Raw genomic sequence first — 25,182 nt, 5'->3', positions numbered from 1 at the left:
AAGCCAATATCCAATCCACCTTCCTGCTTAATTGCACTAGAGACCCAGACTGGTCATGCAGCTTTTGTCGTAGCATTTCCTTTATGGCGTGTCCCCCATTCAGCTGTCTAGAGAAGAAACAAATAATGTAATGCAAGCTGGCTGCAAGACTTTCTCACCACAAAAATATGGGGATTTGAATGGTTGTTTTTTTTTTGTGCGTTGTCAGCTGCTTTGAGTGGAAGCGGCATATTTATTAAAAGTAAATATTCATTATAAATATTCTCCTATTCATTAAATTAAGTGAGGATTGACTACTGACAATGCTAAACACTGGCAGATCACCCTGCTCAGTAAATACCTGCTAGCTGTACTTCACAGCTCAACATCTAGAAATTTCTGAAGAGCTCTCTCTATTCTTGTGTTTTCTGAAAAAATCATCTCCCCTGTCTCAAGCGATGAGTTAGGTTTTGGTGTGCACTCAGTCAATCATAGCGCTCACAAGTGAATTTGTTCATTCTCTCTCTAGAGCCAAGGTGCCTTACGGTACCTCCTTGGGAGAAACAATGCCAATGGAGTTGACCTTAATCGTAACTTTCCTGACCTCAATACCATGATGTATTACAATGAGAAACGAGGTGGATCCAACCACCACATCCCCTTGCCAGACAACTGGAGAAGTCAGGTAACAAGGCCTTGTCTGGCTGAATGGGCTTCACAAAGCAGCACCTTCTTTAGGGCACCCACTGGCTCAACCCTCCTGGGCTGTGGTACCTCAGGCTTTCCTCTTCAAGACCATTTTCTTCCCTCTCCTCAGCTCCTGCTTTAGTCCCAGTTTAGGGGAGTGGATGTGCTGTTTCACTGTATCCAATCCATGGCTGCAGAACGCAGAGGTGCTTCAGCTTGTGTTTCACCACACCCACCTATCCTGTCCAGGTGGCTTGTAGAGAGCAATGTGCCATCCATGTGGCTGGCTTCTTGAAGTGATGCAGGAGCAAACATTTTCTCCATTTCTTCTTCACACTTGCTCTGCTCTGGGTTGTTCACTGAGAGCCAATAATCTACATATTCAGAAAAAGCATGTGGCTCAGTACTCTCAGGGCTGTACCACTTCAGAATGCAGGCAGGATAATCACATATTTGAACATCTTCTTATGTAAACAAAAACAACCCCTCCCCCAACCTGGCCTGGAACCAGCACATGACGTTCTTGGGCAAATGTTGGGGCCCCAGCAGGGCCCACCACTGTTGACACTAGACATGGTGTATGCCACATAGGAGAAATTAGGAGCGCCAGGCCTGCACAGCTGTCGTTGCTCCTGCCATTTTAATTCCCCCAGAATTCAATACCATAGATAAACCTGTGGCCAACCACCACCTAGTAAAGCAGAGAACAGACTTCTGGGGGGAGACCACTGAGGGAACTTTGCCCAGAGGCCCCTCAAATCTGGATCTGGCCCTGAACATATGGAGGAAAAGGCTATGCTAGAACCCTTCTCCCTGCTTATTTGTTTATTTATTTATTTGGTGATTTATACCCCCCTCTTCTAATATTTATTGATTTATTTACAATATTTATATACCACTCCACATCAAAGATTTCAGAGCAGTGAACGACAAGATAAAATAATAAAACCCCATAATGAAAACAACTAAAACATTAAAAAAACAGATTCTGAACATAATAAACTGTGGCTGGTCACTCAGGGAAAGCCTCTTGAAATAACAAAGGAGGCACAAAAAGCAACACAGTGTTGGCACCTGCCTGACTTCGAAAGGCAGGGAATTCCACAGGAAAGGGGCCACTACATTAAAGGCTGTCTTCATGGTGGACTCCAATCGGGCCATAGGCCCATGTGGAACCACCAGGAGCATGCCCTCTGATGACCTCTGTGACTGGGCAGGTTGGTAAGGGAGAAGGCGCTCTCTCAGGTATCCTGGTCCCAAGTTGTTCATGGCTTTGTACACTAGCTGTTGTTGTTAAGTCGTTAAGTCGTGTCCGACTCTTCGTGACCCCATGGACCATAGCACACCAGGCCTTCCTGTCCTGCGCTCTCTCCCGGAGTGTGCTCAAGTCGATATTCATTGCATCGGTGATGCTATCTAGCCATCTCATCCTCTACCGTCCCCTTCTCCTTTTGCCTTCAATCTTTCCCAGCATCAGGGTCTTTCCAGGGAGTTTTCTCTTCACATTTGGTGGCCAAAATATTTCAGCTTCAGCTTCAGTATCTGTTCTTCCAATGAGCAGTCAGGGTTGATTTCCTTTAGGATTGACTGATTTGACTTCCTTGCAGTCCAGGGGACTCGTAGGAGTCTTCTCCAGCACCACAGTTTGAATGCATCAATTGTTCGGCGCTCAGCCTTCCTTATAGTCCAGCTCTCACAGCCATACGTTACTGCTGGGAAAACCATAACTTTGATTATACGAACCTTTGTCAGCAAGGTGATGTCTCTGCTTCTTACTATGCTGTCTAGGTTTGCCATAGCTTTCCTCCCAAGGAGCAAGCATCTTTTAATTTCATGGATACAGTCACCATCTGTGGTGATCTTGGAGCCCAAGAAAATAAAATCTGTCACTGCTTCCATTTCTTCCCCTTCTATATGCCAGGAAGTGATGGGGCCAGATGCCATGATCTTAGTTTTTATAATGTTGAGTTTCGAACCAGCTTTTGCACTCTCCACTTTCACCCTCAACAAGAGGCTCTTTAGATCCTCTTCGCTTTCTGCCATTAGGGTGGTATCATCTGCGTATCTGAGGTTGTTGATAATTCTCCCAGCAGTTTTAATTCTGACCTGTGATTCATCCAACCCAGCGTTTCTCATGATGTAATCTGCATATAAGTTAAATAAGCAGGGCAACAATATACAGCTTTGTCGTACTCCTTTCCCAATTTTGAACCAATCGGTTGTTCCATGTCTGGTTCTTACTGTTGCTTCTTGACCCTTGTACAGGTTTCTCAGGAGACAGGTAAGGTGGTCTGGTACTCCCATCTCTTTAAGAATTTGCCACAGTATGTTGTGATCCACACAATCAAAGGCTTTAGCGTAGTCAATGAAGCAGAAATAGAGTTTTTTCTGGAATTCTCTTGCTTTCTCCATGATGCAGCGAATGTTGGCGATTTGATCTCTAGTTCCTCTGCCTCTTCGAAACCCAGCTTGAACTTCCAGTAATTCTCGGTTCACATACTGCTGAAGCCTAGCTTGTAGGATTTTGAGCATCATCTCACTGGCATGTGAAATGAGCACAATTGTACGGTAGTTTGAACACTCTTTGGCATTGCCTTTCTTTGGAATTGGAATGTAAACTGACCTTTTCCAGTCTTGTGGCCATTGTTGAGTGTTCCAAATTTGTTGGCATATTGAGTGCAGCACTTTAACAGCATCAACTTTTAGGATTTTAAATAGCTCAGCTGAAATACTGTCATGTCCACTAGCTTTGTTTTTAGTAATGCTTCCTAAGGCCCACTTGACTTCACCCTCTAGGATGTCCGGCTCAAGTTCAGTGACTGCACTATCATGGCTATCAGGGACATTAAGATCTTTCCTGTATAGTTCTTCTGTGTATTCTTGCCACCTCTTCTTAATCTCATCTGCTTCCGTTAGGTCCCTGCCTTCTTTGTCCTTTATCATGCCTGTCTTTGCACAAAATGTTCACTTAATATCTCTGATTTTCTTGAAAAGATCTCCAGTCTTTCCCATTCTATTGTTTTCCTCGATTTCTTTGCATTGTTCATTTAAGAAGGCCTTCTTGTCTCTCCTTGCTATTCTCTGGAACTCTGCATTCAGTTGGATATATCTTCCCCTTTCTCCCTTGCTTTTCGCTTCCCTTCTTTCCTCAGCTACTTGTAAAGCCTCCTCAGACAGCCACTTTGCTTTCTTGCATTTCTTTTTCTTTGGGATGGATTTCGTTGCTGCCTCCTGAACAATGTTACGGACCTCCGTCCATAGTTCCTCAGGCACTCTGTCTATCAGGTCTAATCCCTGAAATCTATTTCTCAGCTCCACTGTATATTCATCAGGGATATGATTTAGGTCATACCTGAATGGTTTAGTGGTTATCCCCACATTCTTCAATTTAAGCCGAAATTTTGCAACAAGAAGCTCATGATCTGAGCCACAGTCAGCTCCAGGTCTTGTTTTTACTGACTGTATAGAGCTTCTCCATCTTTGGCTGCAAAGTACATAATCAATCTGATTCCGATATTGACCATCTGGTGATGTCCATGTGTAGAGTCGCCTCTTGTGCTGTTGGAAAAGAGTGTTTGCTATGATCAGCGTGTTCTCTTGGCAAAACTCTATTAGCCTTTGTCCTGCTTCATTTTGTACACCATGGCCATGCTTGCCTGTTATCCCAGTTATTTCTTGACTTCCTACTTTGGCATTCCAATCCCCTATGATGAAGAGGACATCTTTTTTTGGTGTTAGTTCTAGAAGGTGTTGTAGGTCTTCACAGAACCGATCAACCTCAGCTTCTTCGGCCTCAGTGGTTGGGGCATAGACTTGAATTACTGTGATGTTGAATGGTTTGCCTTGGATTTGTACTGAGATCATTCTATCGTTTTTGAGATTGTACCCCAGTACTGCTTTTCCCACCCTTTTATTGACTATGAGTGCTACTCCATTTCTTCTAAGGGATTCTTGCCCACAGTAGTAGATATGATGGTCACCTGAATTAAATTAACCCCTGCTTGTCCATTTTAGTTTACTGATTCCCAAGATGTTGATGTTCAATCTTGCCATCTCCTGTTTGACCACCTCCAGCTTACCTTGATTCATTGATCTGACATTCCAGGTTCCTAAACAATATTGTTCTTTACAGCATCGGATTTTCTTTTCACCACCAGACACATCCACAGCTGAGTGTCCTTTCGGCTTTGTCCCAGCCGCTTCACTCTTTCTGGCGCTACTTGGAAATTCTCTCTGCTCTTCCCCAGTGAGAAAATTGGACACCTTCCAACCTGAGGGGCTCATCTTCCAGCGTCATCTCTTTTAGCCTTGTGATACGTTCCATGGGGTTTTCTTGGCAAGAATACTGGAGTGGGTTGCCATTTCCTTCTCCAGTGGACCACATTTTGTCAGAACTCTCCACCATGACCTTTCCATCTTGGGTGGCCCTGCACGGCATAGCTTATGGCTTCACTGAGTTACGCAAGCCCCTTCGCCACAACAAGGCAGTGATCCATGAAGGGGTTGTACACTAGTACTAATACCTTTAACCTGTCCCAGTAGCAAATAGACAGCCAGTGCAGTTCCCTCAGCAAAGGAGTTACATGGTGGCAAGGGGCAGCTCCCGACAAGAGCTGAGTTTCTGCGTTCTGCACTAGCTCCAGCTTCCGGCGCAGCCTTAAGAGCAGCCCCACACAGAGCATGTTGCCCCACATAGAGCGCATTGTTCTATATACTTATGTATTACTCAGGGGAGCTTACAGTAACTGACACCACAATATTAAAATATAGCAAGAAGAACAGGAACATAATAAAGGAAGGCACAGAGAAAACACCATCTTCCAGTGAAGCCCAGCAGATTCAAAGCCTGCCAATGTTTTAAAAAAGTATTCATAAACCAGTGGAAGGTAGTCAGACAGGAGGCCATCTGAACCCCATGGGCTGTTCTACAATTCCACTGTGGTGTGGCCCCCAAGTAAGCATTATTTCTAGTCTCCACCAACCATTCTTCTACCATAGGTGAGATGCAGAGAAGGGCTTCTCCTCTTGATCTTAATGAGCAGGCAGGCTAGTATGAGAGGAGGCGGTCTCTCAGGTATCCTGGACCCAAGCCATTCTGAGCTTTAAAGGAATTGTGCCCCAGAAACATTTTGGAAACCAGTGCAAGCACGGCAGGATGGGTGTAACGTAGTCATAGAATCATAGAATCATAGAATAGTAGGGTTGGAAGGGGCCTACAAGGCCATCGAGTCCAACCCCCTGCTCAATGCAGGAATCCAAGTCAGAGCATCCCTGACAAATGGCTGTCCAGCCTCGTCTTGAAGGCCTCCAGTGTGGGAGAGCCCACCACCTCCCCAGGTAATTGGTTCCATTGCCGTATTGCTCTGACACTCAGGAAGTTTTTCCTGATGTTCAGTCGGAATCTGGGTTCCTGTAACTTGAGCCCATTATTCCGTGTCCTGCACTCTGGGATGATCAAGAAGAGATCCTGGCCTTCTTCTCTGTGACAACCTTTCAAGTACTTGAAGAGCGCTATCATATCTCCCCTCAGTCTTCTCTTCTCAAGGCTAAACATGCCCAGTTCTTTCAGTCTCTCTTCATAGGGCTTTGTTTCCAGTCCCCTGATCATCTTGTTGCCCTCCTTTGAACCCTCTCCAGCTTGTCTGCATCCTTCTTAAAGTGTGGTGCCCAGAACTGGACACAGTACTCCAGATGAGGCCTAACCAGTGCTGAGTAGAGGGGAACTAGTACTTCCCGGGATTTGGAAGCGATGCTTCTATGAATGCAGCCCAAAATAGCATTTGCCTTTTTTGCAGCCACATCACATTGTTGGCTCATATTCAGCTTGTGATCGACGACAATTCCAAGATCCTTCTCGCTCGTAGTGTGGTTGAGCCACGTATCCCCCATCTTGTAACTGTGCATTTGGTTTCTTTTTCCTAGGTGCAGAACTTGGCATTTGTCCCTATTAAATGCCATTCTGTTGTTTTCTGCCCAGCACTCCAGTCTATCCAGATCACTTTGAATTTTGTTTCTGTCTTCCAAAGTATTAGCTATCCCTCCCAATTTTGTGTCATCTGCAAATTTGATCAGCATTCCCTGCACCTCCTCCTCCAAGTCATTAATAAAAATATTGAAGAGCACTGGGCCCAGGACTGAGCCCTGCGGTACCCCACTCGTTACCTCTCCCCAGCTTGAGAAGGTCCCATTGATAAGCACTCTTTGAGTCCGATTCTGTAGCCAACTGTGGATCCACTGGATCGTTGTTTCATCTAGCCCACTTCGAGCTAGTTTGCTCATCAGGATATCATGGGGCACTTTGTCGAAAGCTTTGCTGAAGTCGAGGTATATGATGTCTACAGCATTCCCACGGTCTACAAGGGAGGTGACTTGATCAAAAAATGAGATCAGATTTGTCTGGCAGGACTTGTTTTTGACAAATCCATGTTGGCTTCGAGTAATCACTGCATTGTTGTCAAGGTGCTTCCAGATGGATTGCTTTATGATCTGCTCCAGAATTTTCCCAGGGATTGATGTCAGACTGACTGGTCTTTAGTTCCCAGGTTCCTCCTTTTTACCCTTTTTGAAGATAGGGACAACGTTAGCCCTCCTCCAGTCATCTGGCACTTCCCCGGTCCTCCATGATTTCTCAAAGAGAATAGACAGCGGTTCTGAGAGCTCTTCTGCCAGTTCCTTTATGACTCTAGGATGCAGTTCATCTGGCCCTGGAGATTTGAACTCATTCAAAGTAATGAGGTGTTCCTTGACCATATGCCTGTCGATCTCAAGCTGCAATCCTGCCCCTTCAGCCTGTACTTCGCCTTTGCCAGGGGGGTCATAGACCCTCTTTTGGGAGAAGACTGAGCCAAAGTAGGAATTGAGCACCTCTGCCTTTTCTTTGTCCTCTGTTATCATTTTGCCATCCTTATTTAATAGCTGAACAACCATTTCTTTCCTCTTCCTTTTACTATGCACGTAGCTGAAGAAAGCCTTTTTGTTGTTTTTAGCATCCCTCGCTAACCTCACCTCGTTCTCCGCTTTAGCCTTCCTGACGCCATCCCTGCAATTCTGTGCTACCTGCCTGTACTCTTCCTTTGTTACTTGGCCTTCTTTCCACTTCCTATATGTGTCCTTTTTTGTTTTCAGGTCATCCCTAAGCTTTTTGTGAAGCCACATTGGCTTCTTCTGTTGTCTTCCACCTTTTCTTCTTGTTGGAATTGTTTGTGATTGTGCCTTGAGAATTTCCTTTTTTAAAAGTTCCCACCCATCTTGGACTCCTTTTCTCGCTAGCATTGCTTGCCATGGGACCTTACTGATCATTGTTCTGAGTTTATTAAAATCAGCTTTCCTAAAATCCAGGGTACGCGTTTGAGTACACTCGGCTTTTGCTTTCCTTAGAACCAAGAACTCAAGTACAACATGGTTGCTTTCCCCCAGAGTTCCTGTAACTGCTACTTTATCCACTAAGTCATCTCTGTTGGTTAGGATCAAGTCAAGGATAGCCGATCCTCTAGTTCCTTCCTCTACTTTCTGTAGGAGGAAGTTATCCGCCACACAAGTCAGGAATTTCCTGGCGGGGCCATGTTTTGCAGAATTTGTCTCCCAACAAATATCGGGGAAATTGAAGTCCCCCATTACTACTACATCATGCTTCCTTAAAACATTGGCTATTTGCTTTTCAAAAGTTTCATCCTTGGCTTCTCCTTGATTGGGTGGCCGGTAGTAGACTCCGACCACCAGGTTCCTTTTATTCTTTGCTCCATTTATTTCAACCCAGATGCTTTCGATGGGGCTACCAAGCTCCTCCTCCTGTATTTCTGTGCAGAGATATGTATTTTTCACATACAGTGCAACCCCGCCTCCCTTTCTGTTCCTCCTGTTCTTTTTGAACAAGTTATATCCTTCAACTGCTGTATTCCAGTCATGAGAGTCATCCCACCAAGTCTCAGTTATACCTATCAAGTCATAATTTCCCTCCTGTATTAAGAGTTCAAGTTCGTTCTGTTTGTTTCCCATACTCTGGGCATTAGTATATAGACATCGAAGACCATGTGCTTCATAGTCTGGCTTTCTTCCTACATGTGTCTGAAGACTATTATTGGGCGCTATCAGCGCTGTTCTCTCCATTGCAGTGCATGCGCCTACGTCCATTGTTACCCCCAACATTACATCTCCCTTCCCCGTAGGATTCAGTTTAAAGCCCTCCTGATGAAGTTCTTCATGCTGTGGCCAAACACATTCTTCCCAGCCTTTGTGAGGTGCAACCCATCCCTAGCCAACAGCCCATCTTCCAGGAAGTATAGCCCGTGGTCCCAGAATCCAAATCTCTCTCGTCGGCACCACCTTCGTAGCCAGTCATTCACCCGGAGTATTTTTCGTTCCTTTTCTATCCCTCTTCTAACTACTGGAAGGATGGATGAGAAAACTATCTGGGCCCCAAAGTTCTTGAGTTTCCTTCCCAAAGCTTCAAAGTCTGACGTGATCTCTTCGTAGCTCCGCTTGGCGGTATCATTTGTTCCCACATGGATGAGAAGAAAGGGATACCTGTCAGTGGGCTTTATGAGTGCAGGCAACCTTTCAGTCACGTCTCTAATCTGTCCTCCCGGGAGACAACATACCTGGCGAGTCCACGGGTCTTCGCGACATACTTGGGTCTCGATCCCACGCAGCAAGGAGTCTCCCACTACTACCACTCTTCTCTTCTTCTTCTTGTAGGCCTGGGTTTCATCGCCTCTGTTTGACTGACCTTTAGCCTCTTGCTCACTCTCATGCAGGTTCCCCTGTGATTCTTCCTCTGCAGGCTGTCCTCCAGTCTCATCTGCAAGTACCTGGAATTGGTTCCACAGCTCCACTGCTTCCACTGGTGCAGAGTGGCGTCTAGTTCTTCTTCTCCTAACTGTCACCGTTTTCCAAGGAGTATCCTCTACTCCATTTTTCTTCACCTCAGCATTTCCCACTGCCTCATCTTGCTGTTGCTCTTCAAGCTTCTGGTCTGCCCTTTGCTGCTGTAGTTCCCCCATTCTGTCCAAGAACTCTTCGTGTTCTCTTATTCCCCGGAGGGTTGACAGTCGCCGCTCCAGTCCACTTACTTTTTCCTCCAGCAGCGTGATCAACTTGCACTTGTTGCAGGTGTAGGCCATGTTGTTCTCAGGCAAGAAAACAAACATTGCACACACCTTGCAGGTCACCACCACTGGAGAGTCTTGTCCTTCCATAGCCTCTTTTCCCTTTTTGTGTCTAGCTTTGTGATTGTTCTAGACTAGCCTGTGCCTGCTCCTCTACTCAGTAGAGGTTAAAAGCAGAGTCCCACTGGTGTGGAAGTGTGTGTTACAAGACAAATAAATGAAAAAAAGTTAGTAAAAAAAAAATAAAAAAAAATGTTAGGGGCCTCCCCCTTGACCTCCCCTGCCGAACTCCCCTGGCCAACTCCTGTTTGCTCCCCCTGTTCGCTCGCTCTGTTCGCTCGCTCTCTGGGAGCTTGCTTGCTTCTGTAGTCCCTGGACTAGCTGGAGCAGCTTCCTCTGCTCTGCTTTGCTCTGCTCTGCTCTGCTCTGCTCTGCTCAGCTGGGAGGCAGGAAACAGACAGAAGCTTCCTGCCCACACAGCTGCTGGGAGTACTCAGGCCACACACCCCCAATTCAGTTGGAGCTCTCAGGAGCACCTGGTGAGCTCACAGCCAGTCAGAAGGATAAAGGGCAGCGCCCTGGGCTTCCTGCAACCCACTTACCTCTTAGCCTCTGTCTCCTTTGTCTCCTTTGTCTCTTCAACCACTGCAACTCCCCTGGCCAACTCCTGTTTGCTCCCCCTGTTCGCTCGCTCTGTTCGCTCGCTCTCTGGGAGCTTGCCTGCTTCTGTAGTCCCTGGACCAGCTGGAGCAGCTTGCTCTGCTCTGCTCTGCTCTGCTCTGCTCAGCTGGGAGGCGGGAAACAGGACACCTTCCAACCTGAAGGTTGGAAGGTGTCCAACAAATGGGACTGTTATGGGACTGTTTAGTCCCATAAACAGGTACCCACCAACATTCATGATAGCTTTCCAAGGCCAGGAAACTTTTGAGGTGGGAGGTTGACATTTCTGCCTCTGCATTCTGAAGTGTTAAAGTTCCAGGACAGCTGCACTGTTGTGTCTGTGGCAAATTGGGAACACTGGAAATCAGGATGTGCTTCTGGCCTGTCCTGTTCTGCTTCTTTCCTGTCCCAGGTGGAGCCAGAGACTTTGGCTGTGATTCAGTGGATGAAGAGCTACAATTTTGTCCTGTCAGCCAATCTCCATGGTGGAGCCGTCGTTGCCAATTACCCCTATGATAAATCCCATGATCAGAGAAGCCGGGCCATCTGGCGTGGAACCAGCAGCCCCACCCCTGATGACACCCTCTTCAAGAAGGTGAGAGGTGGCAAAGCTAAGGGGTGAGATGTACAGCATGGACGCACCCGGCTGGATTAGACTTGGATGTAGCCCAACCGATGAGCGTACAGAATAAGGGAACTCATGTGAGAAAATCTAGAAGTGGAAGGATCTCTTCATCATTGGTCCTCTCCTCCATCTAAGCTGAGCTTGAGTCTTAAGCCCATGTCTTAAGATTGTCAAAGGGTGCTCTTTTCCATATACCCTTGCCAGAGCAAGTTTGTTATGTTGTGACAAGGGAGAGAGCCTTCTCTGCGGTGGTGCCCTGGTTTGGGAATATCCTCCCCTCAGGAGTTTGACAGATGTTGCTAGCATTTCAGTACCAGGACAAGACTGACTTATTTGGTCAATTTCCAGAGGGCAGCCATGTTAGCCTATTGCAGCAAAAACAACAGAGTCTTGTGGCAATTTAAAGACTAACAAATTTATTCTAGCATAAGCTTTCATGGAGTCTAGATGAAGACACTTTGTTATGTGGTCATGCAATTTCATGCTGGCTTATACTTTTAATCTGTTCTGCTCTTTTTAGCTGCTCACATATTTTTTTCTGATGATGTTTTATTGTGTATTATGTTTTTAGCATGATTAATTTTATTCATGCTTCGTACACTGTCTTGATACCTTCGGATGAAGGGTGATCTTAAAATAATTTTAAAAAACGAATAACAATAAATAAACAGGAGAGAGCCCAGGAGGCAGGTTTATTATTATATTTATTTAAAATAATTTATATCCACTGTTCCTTCTTAAGGAGATTAGAGCAACATTCACTGAAAACAGAGATGAAAAGAGGACACCATAGGTGGTAGCCAATGTTAGTCTTACTTAGAGTAGATCTTAAGTCCCATTAATTTCAATAGGTCAACTCTAACAAGGACTAACATTGGATACTGCCCCATACTTGACATGAATGTTTGAATGAAGGGACCATGAGCAGATGGGGGAAAATGTTCAAATTGCAAATTGAAGCTACTGTGAATGTTGCTGTGAATGTCATGGAGTGAATTTTGTCTCATGTTGCAGAGATCACCAACAGTGGATTGCTTTGTGATTGAGCTTCATGTCTGAGTGCCTATTACTTTGCAGGAGTTGGTGTGGGGCCATTGTGAACAATAAGAACTGCCATGTATGTTTTCTAGTAAGGGAGTTTGTCCAGTTTGTTTGGTTGCTGTCAGCCTGGCCCTGAGGGCCAAACTAAACTCTGCAGCAGCCATCCTGTGTGTTGCTATACAGGAGAGAGGTGGGGTGGCATTTAAAGTGCGGCATCGGTAGGTGGGGACAGGGATGCTGGATCTTTCCCCTAGCTGTGCCCCCCCCCCTCTGAAATTCCTTCTCCCAGCCATTTTTCTCCCAGTGGGAGTTACTTTCAATCTCAGAGCTGCACCAGGAGAAGAAGACTAGAAAGATTCCAAGAGGAAAAACAGTGCATGGGTGGGGGAAGCCAATCTACACATTCAGAAAAAATCATGTGTTACAGCGCTTATGGAGCTGTACCATTTCGGAATGCAGGCAGGAAAATGACATGTTTGAAATCCTCCTGTGTTAAAAACAAACCAGCAAAACCAACTCAAAGACAGAACCTAGCGCTGCCACTCTGCTTGCGCCACTGACATAGCAGTGCCATACGCTCCCTCTAGCTGACGCCAGTAGCGTATGCTGGTGTGACAGGTTTTGTGGGCAATCCTGCTGTGCCAGCAAATGCTATTGGCACTGCACTTATGCTAGTGCTGCGTTAGTTGTGTAAGCGCAACGGCAGCACTGGAAAACAAACATTGTACGGAAACCAAGTGCTGGACTGGATTAACATTGATCTGATGCAGCAAGGACATTCTTACCTTGTAACAGTTGTGGCATTTTATTGTGTCCAGGATTTTCTTTTTTTGCTCTCAGCAGTACTGGCACGTACCCCATTGAATGTGGAGTTGGTTTTCTTAATGGGGGGCAGGGGTACAGGGTTTCAGTATTGCAAAGGATGATAGCTATTTCCCCCCTGCCGCCCCCTGTTCACAACTAAATGACTTTAGATCGGGACCCTGCTTGCACCCTGCAATGTGGGTGAAAATGAGCAGCTAGGAAGGTATGACCTGCTTGGTATTCTCTCTGCAGCTGGCCAAGGGCTACTCATATGCTCATGGATGGATGCACCGGGGCATGAACTGCGGGGATTTCTTCCCTGATGGCATCACCAATGGGGCGTCCTGGTATTCGCTCGCCAAAGGTAAGACCAAGGGAGCCAGAGCAGGAAGCACATTTTGGGGGCAAGGATTTCACATGGCCCATGTCGGGTGGCCACTTCTGGATTGCCAAAAGGAGGAAAGACATCACCAAAAAAGAGGACACTGGTTTGCATAAAATTTGCATGTGCTAATATATATATATCAATTTAAATTCAGAAATAATTATTATAATTCAAATAGAAATACAGCATATCTCACCATAGTGTGGAAGATCAGGCGACCCGTGTGCCTGCCTGTTCAGCCTGCTGCCCAGGTGCTAACTGTTGATGGGTGACAGTTCTTATGGTGACTTATCTTTAAACTGTATTGGACAGGACAACACGTCAAATAGAGGCTGCCTTCAAAAAGGGGACAGTCCCCTTGCAGCGAGGACACAGAGCCACCCTTGGCCCATGTAGGAGAGGTGGGCCGTGGACAGATTAGGTGAATGGGATGAGGCTGAGGGGTAGGGATGGGCAAACCCCCAGACATTCAGTCCAGGGAGGGGGTCCGCCATGGGGAAAACTGGGGCGCTTTGAACTTACCAGATTTCCCTGGAGCCTTGGTGCGTCCACTGGATTTTGCAGGGTGGTCTTCTGGGTTTAAAAAGAGATGATACGCTACTGGCGGATGCCATTAGCCTATGTGGGAAAATGACAGCTGTAGCTTGCGTATTTTACAGCATTTGCAGCCATAAATCACTTGCCTCTATGTAAATTGCAGCCACAAATCACTTACTTCTATGTAAATTGCAGCTGTAAAGTGCTTGTGGCCACAACCTATGTAGAAGTAAGTGCTTTACGGCCACAAATGCCATAAAATACACACATTACAGATATAATTTCCCCATGATAGGCTAATGGCCGCCTTTTTTAAACCCAGAAGACTGCGCCATGACTCTGCAGCAGATTTCTCCAGCATCCCTAGTGAGGGGAAAGAGACTCAAATGGGGTTATTTTGGAGAGAGGAAATTACATGCATGTGGTTCCACCCGGAAATTCTGTACATTGGAAGAGGAAAGGAAGAGCAAAGGACGCAGGCACCTGAACAAGCCCATAGTTTGTCTGTTTCACCTGTGCTTGATGAGCTTTTCTACATGAAGCATTTATTGTAAACTCGTCATTCCCTACACACAGTTGTTCACAGGTTCTTTAGACGATGTTGTGACCCTCCAGTTTTGCTTCTGTTTTTAAAAAGCTCTTTTGGAGAGGTTTTTTAGAACAAGGAAAATGTGGTATTATTTGTGAAAGTGAAAGAAAATGCTTTTTTCACTTGTGTATTTGTACTGTTCTGCAATACCATGGTGCCACCTAGGGATTATGTAGCAGAAAAACAAACCCTCTTTGAGTAGTGCTCGGATCTCAATTCTGCGATGAAACCAAAAGTAGATACAGAAGATTAACAGCCTCATGAAGAACAATTCTACATCAGGGGTGGGCAGAAGGTAGATCAGGATCTACTGGTAGATCTCTGGGTGGTTTGCAGTAGATCTGCAAGGTTTCCCAATTGCAGATTGGGAACATCAATAGCAAAAAGGCTCCCTGACCCCAACTCTAAATTAGGCTGCTGAAATGGAAAAGGCTTAGAGGAAAAAAGAGGAGTGAATTTTGGTATGAAAGGACTGTGAGCTCAGTTCTGAGGCTGAAAACAAGTTCTTGGTCTGAGGCTAAGCCATGGGAACCCTGTTCCATGATTCTCTTAGGGTTGTGTCTGCTGTAAGCCACTATTTTGCACATGAGGTCCTGGTTTGTTTGTGTTTTAAAGTAGACCCTGGAAGCCCTATGTGGGGCTGCCCTTGAAAAAAGTCCAGAAGCTGCAATTGGTGTGAAATGTGACACCAAGGCTGCTGATGCGAGCCTGGTCATATGAACATGTTACACTATTACCTGTGGAGGCTGCTGGCTCTAATGTCAGTGGGGCGGTAAACGCACTCTGGGTTTCCGTCTGAACAAGTCAGAACTCTGGAGGAGGTATTCAAGGTACTTTGCACCTTGGATAGCTCCTTGTGAAGCACCTTGGATAGCTCCTTTAGAGTTCTGACTGAACCCGGAGTGGATTCATTGCCCCACTGACGTCGGAGCCATCAGCCTCCACTGACTAGTACTTTATTAGCTGAACTGGCTCTCAATTTGTTTCTGGGCCCAATCCAAGGTCTCAGCCTTGCCTTTAAAACCCTAAGACCCAGATTTCTGAAAGATTGCCTCCTTTCACGACACCCTACCCAGGTATCAGGGTCCTCAGGAGAGGCCCTTTTGCCCCTCCACCTGGTGACGTGCAGTTGAAAGAGATACACAATCAGGCCTTCTTGTGAGCAGCACCCAGATGACAGAATCCACTGACCCAGGAGGCTGGGCTTGGAGTGCATTCAGATGGCGAGTGAAAACTGTTTTGTCTGAATGCACTTTTTCTGGCCCTGACTCATGTCTTTGTGTTGCTCTGCTATTTTTCAGGTTTCCATTGGTGCTGGCGCTGCTTAGTTTTGCCAGCTGTTTTATTGTTTATCTTGATTGTTTTATTGCTTTTGTTGACTTGTACAGGACCCCGTTTGGGTGGTGGGATAGGAATGATGTGATAAACAAATAAATAGCTTCAACCCTCTACCTTGCAGGGATGCAGGACTTCAATTACCTGTACACCAACTGCTTTGATATTACCCTTGAACTGAGCTGCAACAAATTCCCACCACAGGAGGAACTGGAGTTTGAGTGGCTGGCAAACCGTGAGGCACTTATTGCTTACATAGAGGAGGTAATGGAGCTTCCAGGATGTCACCCTGTCCCATCTCCCTAGTGGCCTTTGGCAAGTGTCTCAATTTGGGCCTTATCTCTGTTGCATGCTTCTAGAAAGCTGCCTTATGCTGAGCCAGATCATTGGTCCACTGACTGGGTACGGCTCTTCAGGGTTTCTGACAGGGGTCTTTCCTAATCCTATCTGGAGATGCTGGGGATTGAACCTGGGACCTTTGACATGCAAAATATGTGCTCTGCCACTGAGCTATGGCTCATCACTTGTGCAGGGGGAGTGCCCCGTTCCATAGAGCTAGGAAAGCTCAGCCACTGCTTTCTGGATTACTAACCAGTGTGGGTTGCTGCCTTCCCCTCCCCAAATGCCTGCCAAGGCCCCAGTCCAGGGGTACAGGAACTCAGGCTTGGAGTATCAATCCAGCCTTCCTAGCGTCCCAATCTGGCCACTCTGGGGTTCCCCAGATGGCCAGGCCCCTTCCCCTGGTCCTGGCCTCATCCCTCCAAGCATTGATCATTTGTTGGTTACCCAGCTTTTGTGCAGTCTTTTCCCCCATTCTAAAATGTTGAAATGCCTCTCCTAAAGCTTAGTTACTGGCAGTATGAGCTTTAAGCTAAAATATGCTGGCATTTTTGGCCCCACGTTATTGTCTTCGGCCTGGCTCACCACTGGAACACAGGCCCCGAGCAGCTTCTCCAAAATGGAAACTGGCCCTTGTGCTGAAAGAGGTTCAACACCCTTGCCCCAATCCTAAGGCCATTCAGTATTTCTGTTCTGCAGGTTCACCAGGGCATCAAGGGCCTGGTGTCAGATGAGAACAACAACAAACTCGCCGGTGCTGTCATTTCTGTCGAAGGAATCGGCCATGATATCACTTCAGGTTGGTAACCAGCTTGACCCAGACCAGAGCTGTTTTCTTAAGAAATGCTTAAATCACATCACTTTTATTTTCATTTGTCATGTTTGTAATTTGAACAGAAAAACCTTCATTGGCTAGAGTGTATATTTGCATTGAAAATGGCTCTCTTCTGCTATCTATATTGCATTAACTATAACAACATTCATGCAAGTGATTCATTCTAGACTATGAAGGATTCTGAGAGTCACGTGTGAAATTTTCTCAGTTCCTTGTGACCACATCCCTTACTCCAGGGTTATAGATGCCTAGCCATAAGCATCTTCTGAAGAAACAAGCATAGCAGACAAGTTTCCAGGCGAGGCTTTTACTGAGCAGTCGCTCTGCTTCATTCATAGAATTTTACAGGAGGTCCACTCATCTTCCATTTGTAACCCTCCTGTGTTTTCCCATCACTTCTTCCATCTTTCTTCTTTCCAGAAAAAAATTGGCTAAGGGGGGAAAAAAGAGGGAGCACATTGCCTTTTGAGTGTTAGTGCTAGAAGCCGTCCATCTGGAAGCACCAGCAGTCACAGGTTATAAACTATTCATGTCTGTAAGTTTATGATGTTCTAGACAGCCACAAGCACAGTTCCAAAGGGAATATATAATATGTAAGTAGTGGGTCACTGGACTCAGGGAGAATTTTTTTTCTTTAAGATTTGGGATTTCCCCCACCCCACCTTCTCCCAAGGTATCAGTGATTACCATAAGCAGAGATGGAATATTAGACAGGTCAGTTTTTCTTCTGAGAATTTTCTTCTGAGAATCCCCAGTGTACATGTTTTGCTTTCATGCTCATTATCTAATTGATCACTACCTTTAGATCTTCTCAAAGGCCACATTGGCTTAGGAGATCTGTGCAACCTGGAAACACATGGTACAGCTTGCTTGTCACTGGGGTTCATTTATTCAACCTGTCCTTAGTGCAGCCTACTCCAACCTGGTGTCCTCCAGATGGCTATGCTGGTGATGTTGGGAGTTGTAATCCAACACATCCAGGGACACCAGGTTGGGGAAGGCTGCCTTAATACCTTGGACATGAGCCTTATTCAGGCATTCAGCCTGAGCCTGTGAGGCTGTGTCTGTGCCAGCCCTGCACCCGCCACTCCCAACCTTCACACATTGAGTGTAAAGGTCTGAATGGGGATTGTAAGTGAGTTTAGCTGAGAAACCTCCCTGCCTCATCAGCTGAACGTGCATAGAATCTCATTTTATACCATTGTGTACTCAGGAGTGGACGGAGGGGAAGTTGCATGGGGGAGCATTGGGGGCAGGGCTGGCGTTTGCACCCCTAGCCCCCTACACATGTTGTGCTGTCACGGGTTCGGGCCCAACACCTGAATAGGGCTATGGTTTCCTTGGAATCTTCTTCTTGCACCACTCTGTCGACCAATCCAGCCAGAGTGCTGAGTGTGGGGAGTATAATGCTTTCGTTTAGGGGGCTGGTCTGGTTGCTCTTAAAAATCCTGCAAACGTACAATTCTGTGACCCTTGTTGTCTGACCTGCCACAGAGCAGGTCATGAGATTCAGCTGGTTTCATCATGGATGAGTGTCAGTGGGTGGCTCTGTAGTTCATTACTGTATTAATGGAGCAATCAGGAGGACCAGCTGAACCCTTGTTCTGGCCTGAGTTTTCTCCTCTTCTAGACTTCCTGACAGTGGAGGCTGGTGGCTGAAGCACCTTGGATAGCTCCATTTGAGTTCTGACTGATTCTGACTGAAACCCGGAGCCACCAGCCTCCACTGCTTCTTGATCCTGGGGTTGAGCCAGGCCAGGCAGGCCCATATGATGGGTGCTCTTGCTCTACCCTCTGCATCTTCTCAGCATCTCGTTCTCTTGTAGGTGAACAGGGAGACTATTTCCGGCTGCTGTTGCCTGGCACTTACGCAGTTACTGCATCAGCAGATGGCTATCAGGCCCAGACTGTGACGGTGACTGTGGGCCCAGCTGCACCCTCAGCGGTGAGTGTTTTGGCCAGACTGAAGGCACTAGATTCTCCCCAGTTGGGCATGAGGGCATTTATTAGAGCAGGGCAAGCTGGGAGAAAGAGGGAAGAAACTGCATCCTCCCACTGAGGCCTGTGTTCTGGAAGCATGATGAGTGGAAATTTTGGGGAAATGGGAAACTTCTGCCCAGCCCAGACTGAGAAGTATATTTCCTTTTCCAGAATGGAAGGGAGAAAAGCTCACATCAGAACCCACACTATGTCTCTCTTAACTACTGCCACACTCACTTCATTAGATACACAGCAGGTCCAAGGATGGTTAATTTATAGGTAGCACTTCAGGTAAGGAGCATCTCTATGCTCCTGGTAGCCCACTAAAGCAGCCTTCCACCTGGCACCCTCCAGGTGTGTTGAACTACAACCCCTACCACTGGAACCCATGCTAGCTGGGAATAATGGGAGTTGAGGTCAGAAGGCACCAAATTGAGGAAGGCTGCGCCTTAGATGAAAAAAAAAACAATGCAGCTTTTACTCCTCCGGCTGTGCTAGCACATAGCATTCCTGGATAACTCCTGGGGCCTCACTGCGCTTGCAGGGCGTACCAGTGACATCTTCCACAGCCCCCTTTAAAAAAATAGGTCTGGCCCAGCACTCCAAACAGTATGAGGTGGGCTCTGCCTAGCTACCATTTTAATTTTCCCACACACAGTGTTGCTCTGGGGCATTGTGGGAAATTAAAATGGCAGCTAGACCTAACGGCCTGGGACTAATCAGAGCACTCCTTGGAATGCTGTTGTTGCTGCCTGTCCACTGACAGGTGTACCCAGGGCTTCATCAAAGCTGGAGCTGGCTTGGTTCTACCATTGCCTGTCCAAAGTTATGAAATGGGTGTTACAGTATATCTTTTATCAGTCCAGCCTCTCATTGGATAAAAGCCATGCAAGCTTTTAAGCTATACTGAACTCTTCATCTCAGCTCTATATCTGTAGTTTTGTAGAACTAAAATAGCAAAGTGCCTGTCAAAATTCCATTAAGCTGCCTTGAAAAACTGTATTTGAAGGGTGGGATCTAAATCTATATAGATAGAACCTCACAGAACACAGCCCTCCTGCCTGTCTCTCTGATGGAAAGTTGAAGAATCCCTCTGTGCTCTCCCTCCCCCTTTGCACTGCTGTTTATTTGTCCCCAGGACCTTGTGTAATAAAGTTGTGTTTTAACTTGGCAACCATATTCCATACAAAAGAAGGGACTCTGGCAAGCCTCCATCTTTGGCCAGTGCTGTAGTGTGGGGGTGGGTGCGTTTCTTGTTCTGAGGTGACAGAATGATTATCTATCTGTGTTGCTCTCCCCATTTACTATCCCCTTGTGACTTGGGGCTGGGATAGGCTTGGACTTTAAACCTCTGTGGGTAGCCAGCACCCCTTGTTACTCCAGGCTGATCTCTGTCACCATGCACTGTACTGGCTCACGTAAATAAACGATCGTTCAAGAGGCATTCATTCATTATGCTGGCAAAGCAAGGTCAGCCTACCCCTACCACCAAGCTGCCATATGCAGCATGCCAACACCTTGGGTCTCAAGGCCACATTCTGCCACCCACACAGCGTAGAGCCTCCTGTGACTCTGTCCGTTCCAGCCCTCTCTGTCAGCTTCTGATCTTTCCCAGCTTTCTGCCTAGTCCCACCCCACTTCATTTTGCTCTCAGAGACAGGGAAGCCTGCCAGATTTCCAGGAATGTTTTTAATGTAGTTTTGAAGATTTACTGAGAAGCTTTACTGCCAGGGAAACCCTCTTCTGACAGAAGAGGGGGATGTGTGGTGTGGTGTGTGTGTGTTGTGCGGGGAGGCAGTGCTATGACACACAACTCGGCTGAGCCATCTGCTGGGGGAAAGAGAGACAAACAGTTACTGCGGGCTTGCTGGCTCCCTAGCAAAGGCCTTCCTTTTCTATATCAATGCCTAAAACAGGGATCCCCAACGTTTTTGGGCCTGTAGATGCAGTTGGAATTTTGAGGGAGGGTCGTGGGCACTCTCCCAAAATGGCCACCATTGGGGATGGGGGGGAGACTTGCCTATTTATAAAATGGCTGCTATGTTGGGTTTGGCCAGTCACAAAACACTCATTTTCCTGAGGGCAAACTGATAAGACCAGAAGATTTTGCCCACAAGTCTAGGTACAGAGCTCCCAAACACAAAAGCATACTTTGCAATATGCCAGACTCCCAGTGGAGGAAAAACTAATAATTTAAAAAATCTTAATAGAAAAACCAGGAGGGTCAGGTAGCCTGGCAGGCACCAAGGGAAATGTTCATAGGCACCACATTGGAAACCCCAGGTCTAGAATAATATTTTTAATAAAACTCACTGAGGCTTTGGTAAGGGCCAGACCTTGTCACCTGGGGCAAGCAACATTCTTATGCTTCAACCTTTTGAATCAGACATTTGAGGAGGGGCGGGGGGCATAGTTCAGTCCCTGGCATCTCCAAGTAGGGCTGGAAAAACTCTTGCCTGCAACCCTGGGGAGCTGCTGCCAGTCAGTGTGGACGATACTGGGCTAGATGGAGCCATGGTCTGATCTCAGCATGAGGCAGTTTCCTATGTATGTTCCTATACATTTGTGCGTAAGTCAGTCATCATAGGCTGTGTCTGCACTGTTAGTGGGTAATTTCTATATTGGATGCATAGCAATGTGCAACTCACTCTCATGATCTCTGCTGTGTTTCTACTGTGTCATCATCAGTCCCTCCACTCCTCCTCTCAATCCATACTGCAGACAGCTGCCATTGCTTGGGTAAGCATTGTATCAGTGCCGGTGATCTGAATACTATCAGCACTGAGTTGTTCCTCTTTAAACTGGCAAATTCCACCATGGTAGGGTTTATTCTCTGGTAGTTTTGGATTTGAGCTTACTTAATCAAGTAACACCCAGCTCTCTGTTGCAGGGAACTAATGTAAGAAGGGTGACATGGTATGTGTCTCTGCACTGGATGTAGTCGAGTGGTCTTCTCTCTTCCAGGTGCATTTCCAGCTTAAACAGGATACTTTGGACAACCCTCCTGTACAGAAGGCTTCTGACAAAGGCCCCAGCAGTAAAGATCTGCATAAGAAGGTTGTGCCACGGGCTGCCCAATGGGAGACGCTGCGGTGAAGGCAGATCACAGACAGATGAAGGCTGACGGAGTCATGTCTAACATGAGAAGTCAATAATGCTGGCAGATGAACATTCTAAGAGGCACCCACACCAATCTTGAGCCCTGCAAACATGAAATGAGCCTAGACCTCATTGTTTATTAAATGTCTAATATTTAACTCCAGTGCAGACTGAAAACTCTTTCAGAAGGAAGGCAGCCATTAACATTTTCATTAATGGTCTCCTAATGGTCTCCTAACCAGTTTAAAACTTCTCACTCACCTTTCTTTTGGTGGGATACCCTGACTGTTGGCCTAGTTTCATTTGTAGCCTATGTTACCACTGATACATGACCACAAAGTAGTTGTTAGAATAGGTGGGGAACACCATAAATTCTGTGTGTATGCATGTGATTTTGGATGCCCATGGAGAGTGATGCATGAAATCTGGCACTAGGCTATTATCTGTTAATGGGTGGAGATTAGGTTCTTGCTCCTTGTTCCCAGTTTGGATGTTGTGGAGAAGTGCCCACGCCCCGACCCCCCGCAGGCTGTTTGCATGTAACGTGAAGCCACCATGGGTTAATTTCCATGCAGGGCTTAGCGGAGTGTGCAGGCCACAATTTTGAATCTGTAAGCAGTGGTGGCACACTCATAGCTTGCTGTTTCATGCGAACCTGGCACGGTAGATTGTTTGAGGGGGTAGACACCCCTTAAATAACCCATAGCTTGCTTTAGGGTTATTTGAGGGTTGTCTACCCCCTCAAACAACCCGTGACACTGGGTTTGCATGACATGGCAAACCATGGCAAGCAGGGGTGCCTGCAGGCGCCATGCCAAAAGGGTGCCTGGCATGACACGACAGCCCCCACAACTAAATTAAGCCACACTGGACTCCTGTGTCGTGCGAACTTGGTCATTTTCTCCTTTGGAGTGACAATCCATTCTGCAGCTGTTCAGCATAGTTGAATTTGAATGGGGAAGTGTCATTTGTGGCTAGTGCTGTTTGGCTAGTGTTTGTGATGACACTAACATATTTCCTTCCCCAAACTGCAGAGCAGGTTTGCATTTGTTTTTAAAATCCTTGCAGGTTTGGCTGGTGTTGCTTTTTAAAAGAAGGACGAATGCATAAGAAATAAAAGTTGGCTGTTCTACCTGAGGCATAGGAAGGCGGATCAGGCTGACAAATGAAACACAATTCAGTCATGGGGCTTCTCCAGACGGGCTTTTATTCTGCTATTGAGATTGGTTACTCACGGAAGTTTGCGGGTCCTTTATATGACATCGTCAACTTCCAGGGCGTCTCCCTCACTAAATGACCTTTATTCTATTTTTTAAAAGATCAGAGATAATGAACTATCAAATTAGTGTGTTGAGTTCCCTCTTAAAAAGAGGAAATTCGCAATAAGTGGAGCTAGACCACAGTGCCATCTAGTGGCTGTATAATGAAACACAGAGATCACACAGATAAGGAGGAAAAGGGAGGGAAGGGAAGTGTGTGTAAAGGGGAGCCTGTCATGATCCTGCATTTAAAATGGAAGCAGAAAGCCCCTGTAAAGTTGCGGGATTTTAGGCTGGTGTAGAAATGCTTATGCTCGTATGGATGACTGCCATGCAAAGTGCAAAGCCAGACTCATACTATGGCTGAAGAACCCATTGTGACCATGCTTTAAACGTTCAATCTTTCCCTATCTGAGTTGTTCTGAGTCTGAGCTTTCCAATAGGGCCCCTTTGTTTCAGTCTTTTCCTTAAATGCCTTTCTCTAAGATTCCATTATCCTGAATCATCTATTTAAAAAAGTTTTGTCAAGTAAAGTCACTCTGAGAGAGCTTTTTCTCCTCCTGTTTACCAAGACACATCTTCTGCCTTTTTTCTTTGAGGAAGAAGAAAAAACAATTCATTCTTTGTTTAAACCATAGGTTATAACAATATTATAATATCAAAATAACACTTTAGATGCTAATATCACAACCATTGTATAAGAATTTCAAAAAATGCTAAGTGTTTAAAACAATTAAAAGTATAGTGCTTGAAGCAAACTTGCTTAAATATGATCTATAATTCTGACAGCAGACCACATTTCTTCATAAATGTATATATGTATCCACAGTGTTTTGGCTGCCACTACTGCAAATAATATCATAATGCCATCCTTTTATTATTTATTGATTTCTGTGCTTTAATAGAAGGTTAGTTGGAGGAGGTGCTTGTGGGTCAGTTTGAGACTATTTAATACTGGCGTGAGCATTCTTTTCCCATTATTTTCGTGCAAGTGGCATGAAAGCAGGAAATGGAGAAGTCCTTCACCATCTCTACCCCACAAACACAGTGCCTTGCTTTGCAATAATGACCCTTTAATACTATGCATGGCTGTGAATGCCCTTCTTAAATCAATGACACCTTCTGTAACAACGCTGCTGCTTGACAGTATGCAAAGAGAGAGATCTTTGAATATTAAGTAGAATCTCATGCAGACAGCAAGAGATGAGGCAGGAACCATGAATACCTTTGCTTTCCAGAATGCTTCCAAATGGATGGCTTCTAGCACTACAGTCAAAGAACACTGTGTAACTATCCCATCTTTTCCTCCTTAACGGATTGGTTGTAGAAAGAAAATAGGTGGAAGAAGCAGTGGGAAGACATAGGAGAGAGCTACAAGTAGAAGATGATGAAGCCGAGACCCCCCATAAAATTCCGTGAATGAGGAATCATAAAAGCCTCATCTAGAAGCACCCTGAGATTAGCCTTGTGCTCTTGCCTCTTCGCATCAGAATAAGAAAGCCTATGTTGCCCTCTTCTGGCCACTAGAGAGCATGCTCATGGACAAAAGTTTTAACTGGATGCTTTTAAGTTAACAGATCGTGTGAATGAGCTTTTGAAAAGTTTTGAGCTTGTTGTTGGGATAGCTTTCATTGAAAAACAAAAACAAAAAATAATAACAAAACTCTTGTGACACTCCCTCTAGTATTCTGAACTGTAGGCATCAACTAAACTATATTGGCTCAAGTGGGGGCAGGATGAAGTCACTCAGATGTGAGGCACCTGATCTCAGCAATTTCATGCATCAAAGAGTCTTATCACTAGTGTTGCTACTCCTACTATTTATATGCCATTGTATACCACTGTCATTTATTGTTGTTGTTGTTCAGTCGTGTCCGACTCTTCGTGACCCCATGGACCATAGCACGCCAGGCCTTCCTGTCCT

General features: G+C 45.9%; 1 protein-coding gene across 2 annotated transcripts in view; it reads left to right on the top strand.

The window, feature by feature from the left end:
* CPN1 (carboxypeptidase N subunit 1) overlaps positions 1-24,013 on the top strand; it is a 28,616-nt gene extending 4,603 nt beyond the window's left edge. For both annotated transcript variants that reach the window (XM_084846676.1, XM_084846677.1), the window contains exons 3-9: positions 509-664; positions 10,843-11,025; positions 13,153-13,264; positions 15,871-16,010; positions 16,785-16,884; positions 18,747-18,865; positions 21,865-24,013. In XM_084846676.1, coding sequence (XP_084702802.1) covers positions 509-664; positions 10,843-11,025; positions 13,153-13,264; positions 15,871-16,010; positions 16,785-16,884; positions 18,747-18,865; positions 21,865-21,996 — 942 coding nt within the window. In that variant the 3' untranslated portion in view covers positions 21,997-24,013. The remainder of the gene's footprint in view (positions 1-508; positions 665-10,842; positions 11,026-13,152; positions 13,265-15,870; positions 16,011-16,784; positions 16,885-18,746; positions 18,866-21,864) is intronic.
* The last annotated feature ends 1,169 nt before the right edge of the window (positions 24,014-25,182 follow it).

Source organism: Heloderma suspectum, chromosome 3 (assembly GCF_057233095.1).
Source record: "Heloderma suspectum isolate Gila_16-S chromosome 3, 16-S_ref, whole genome shotgun sequence".
In the NCBI taxonomy this organism is placed as follows: Eukaryota; Metazoa; Chordata; class Lepidosauria; order Squamata; family Helodermatidae; genus Heloderma; species Heloderma suspectum.
This window is presented reverse-complemented; position numbering and strand designations above follow the sequence as displayed.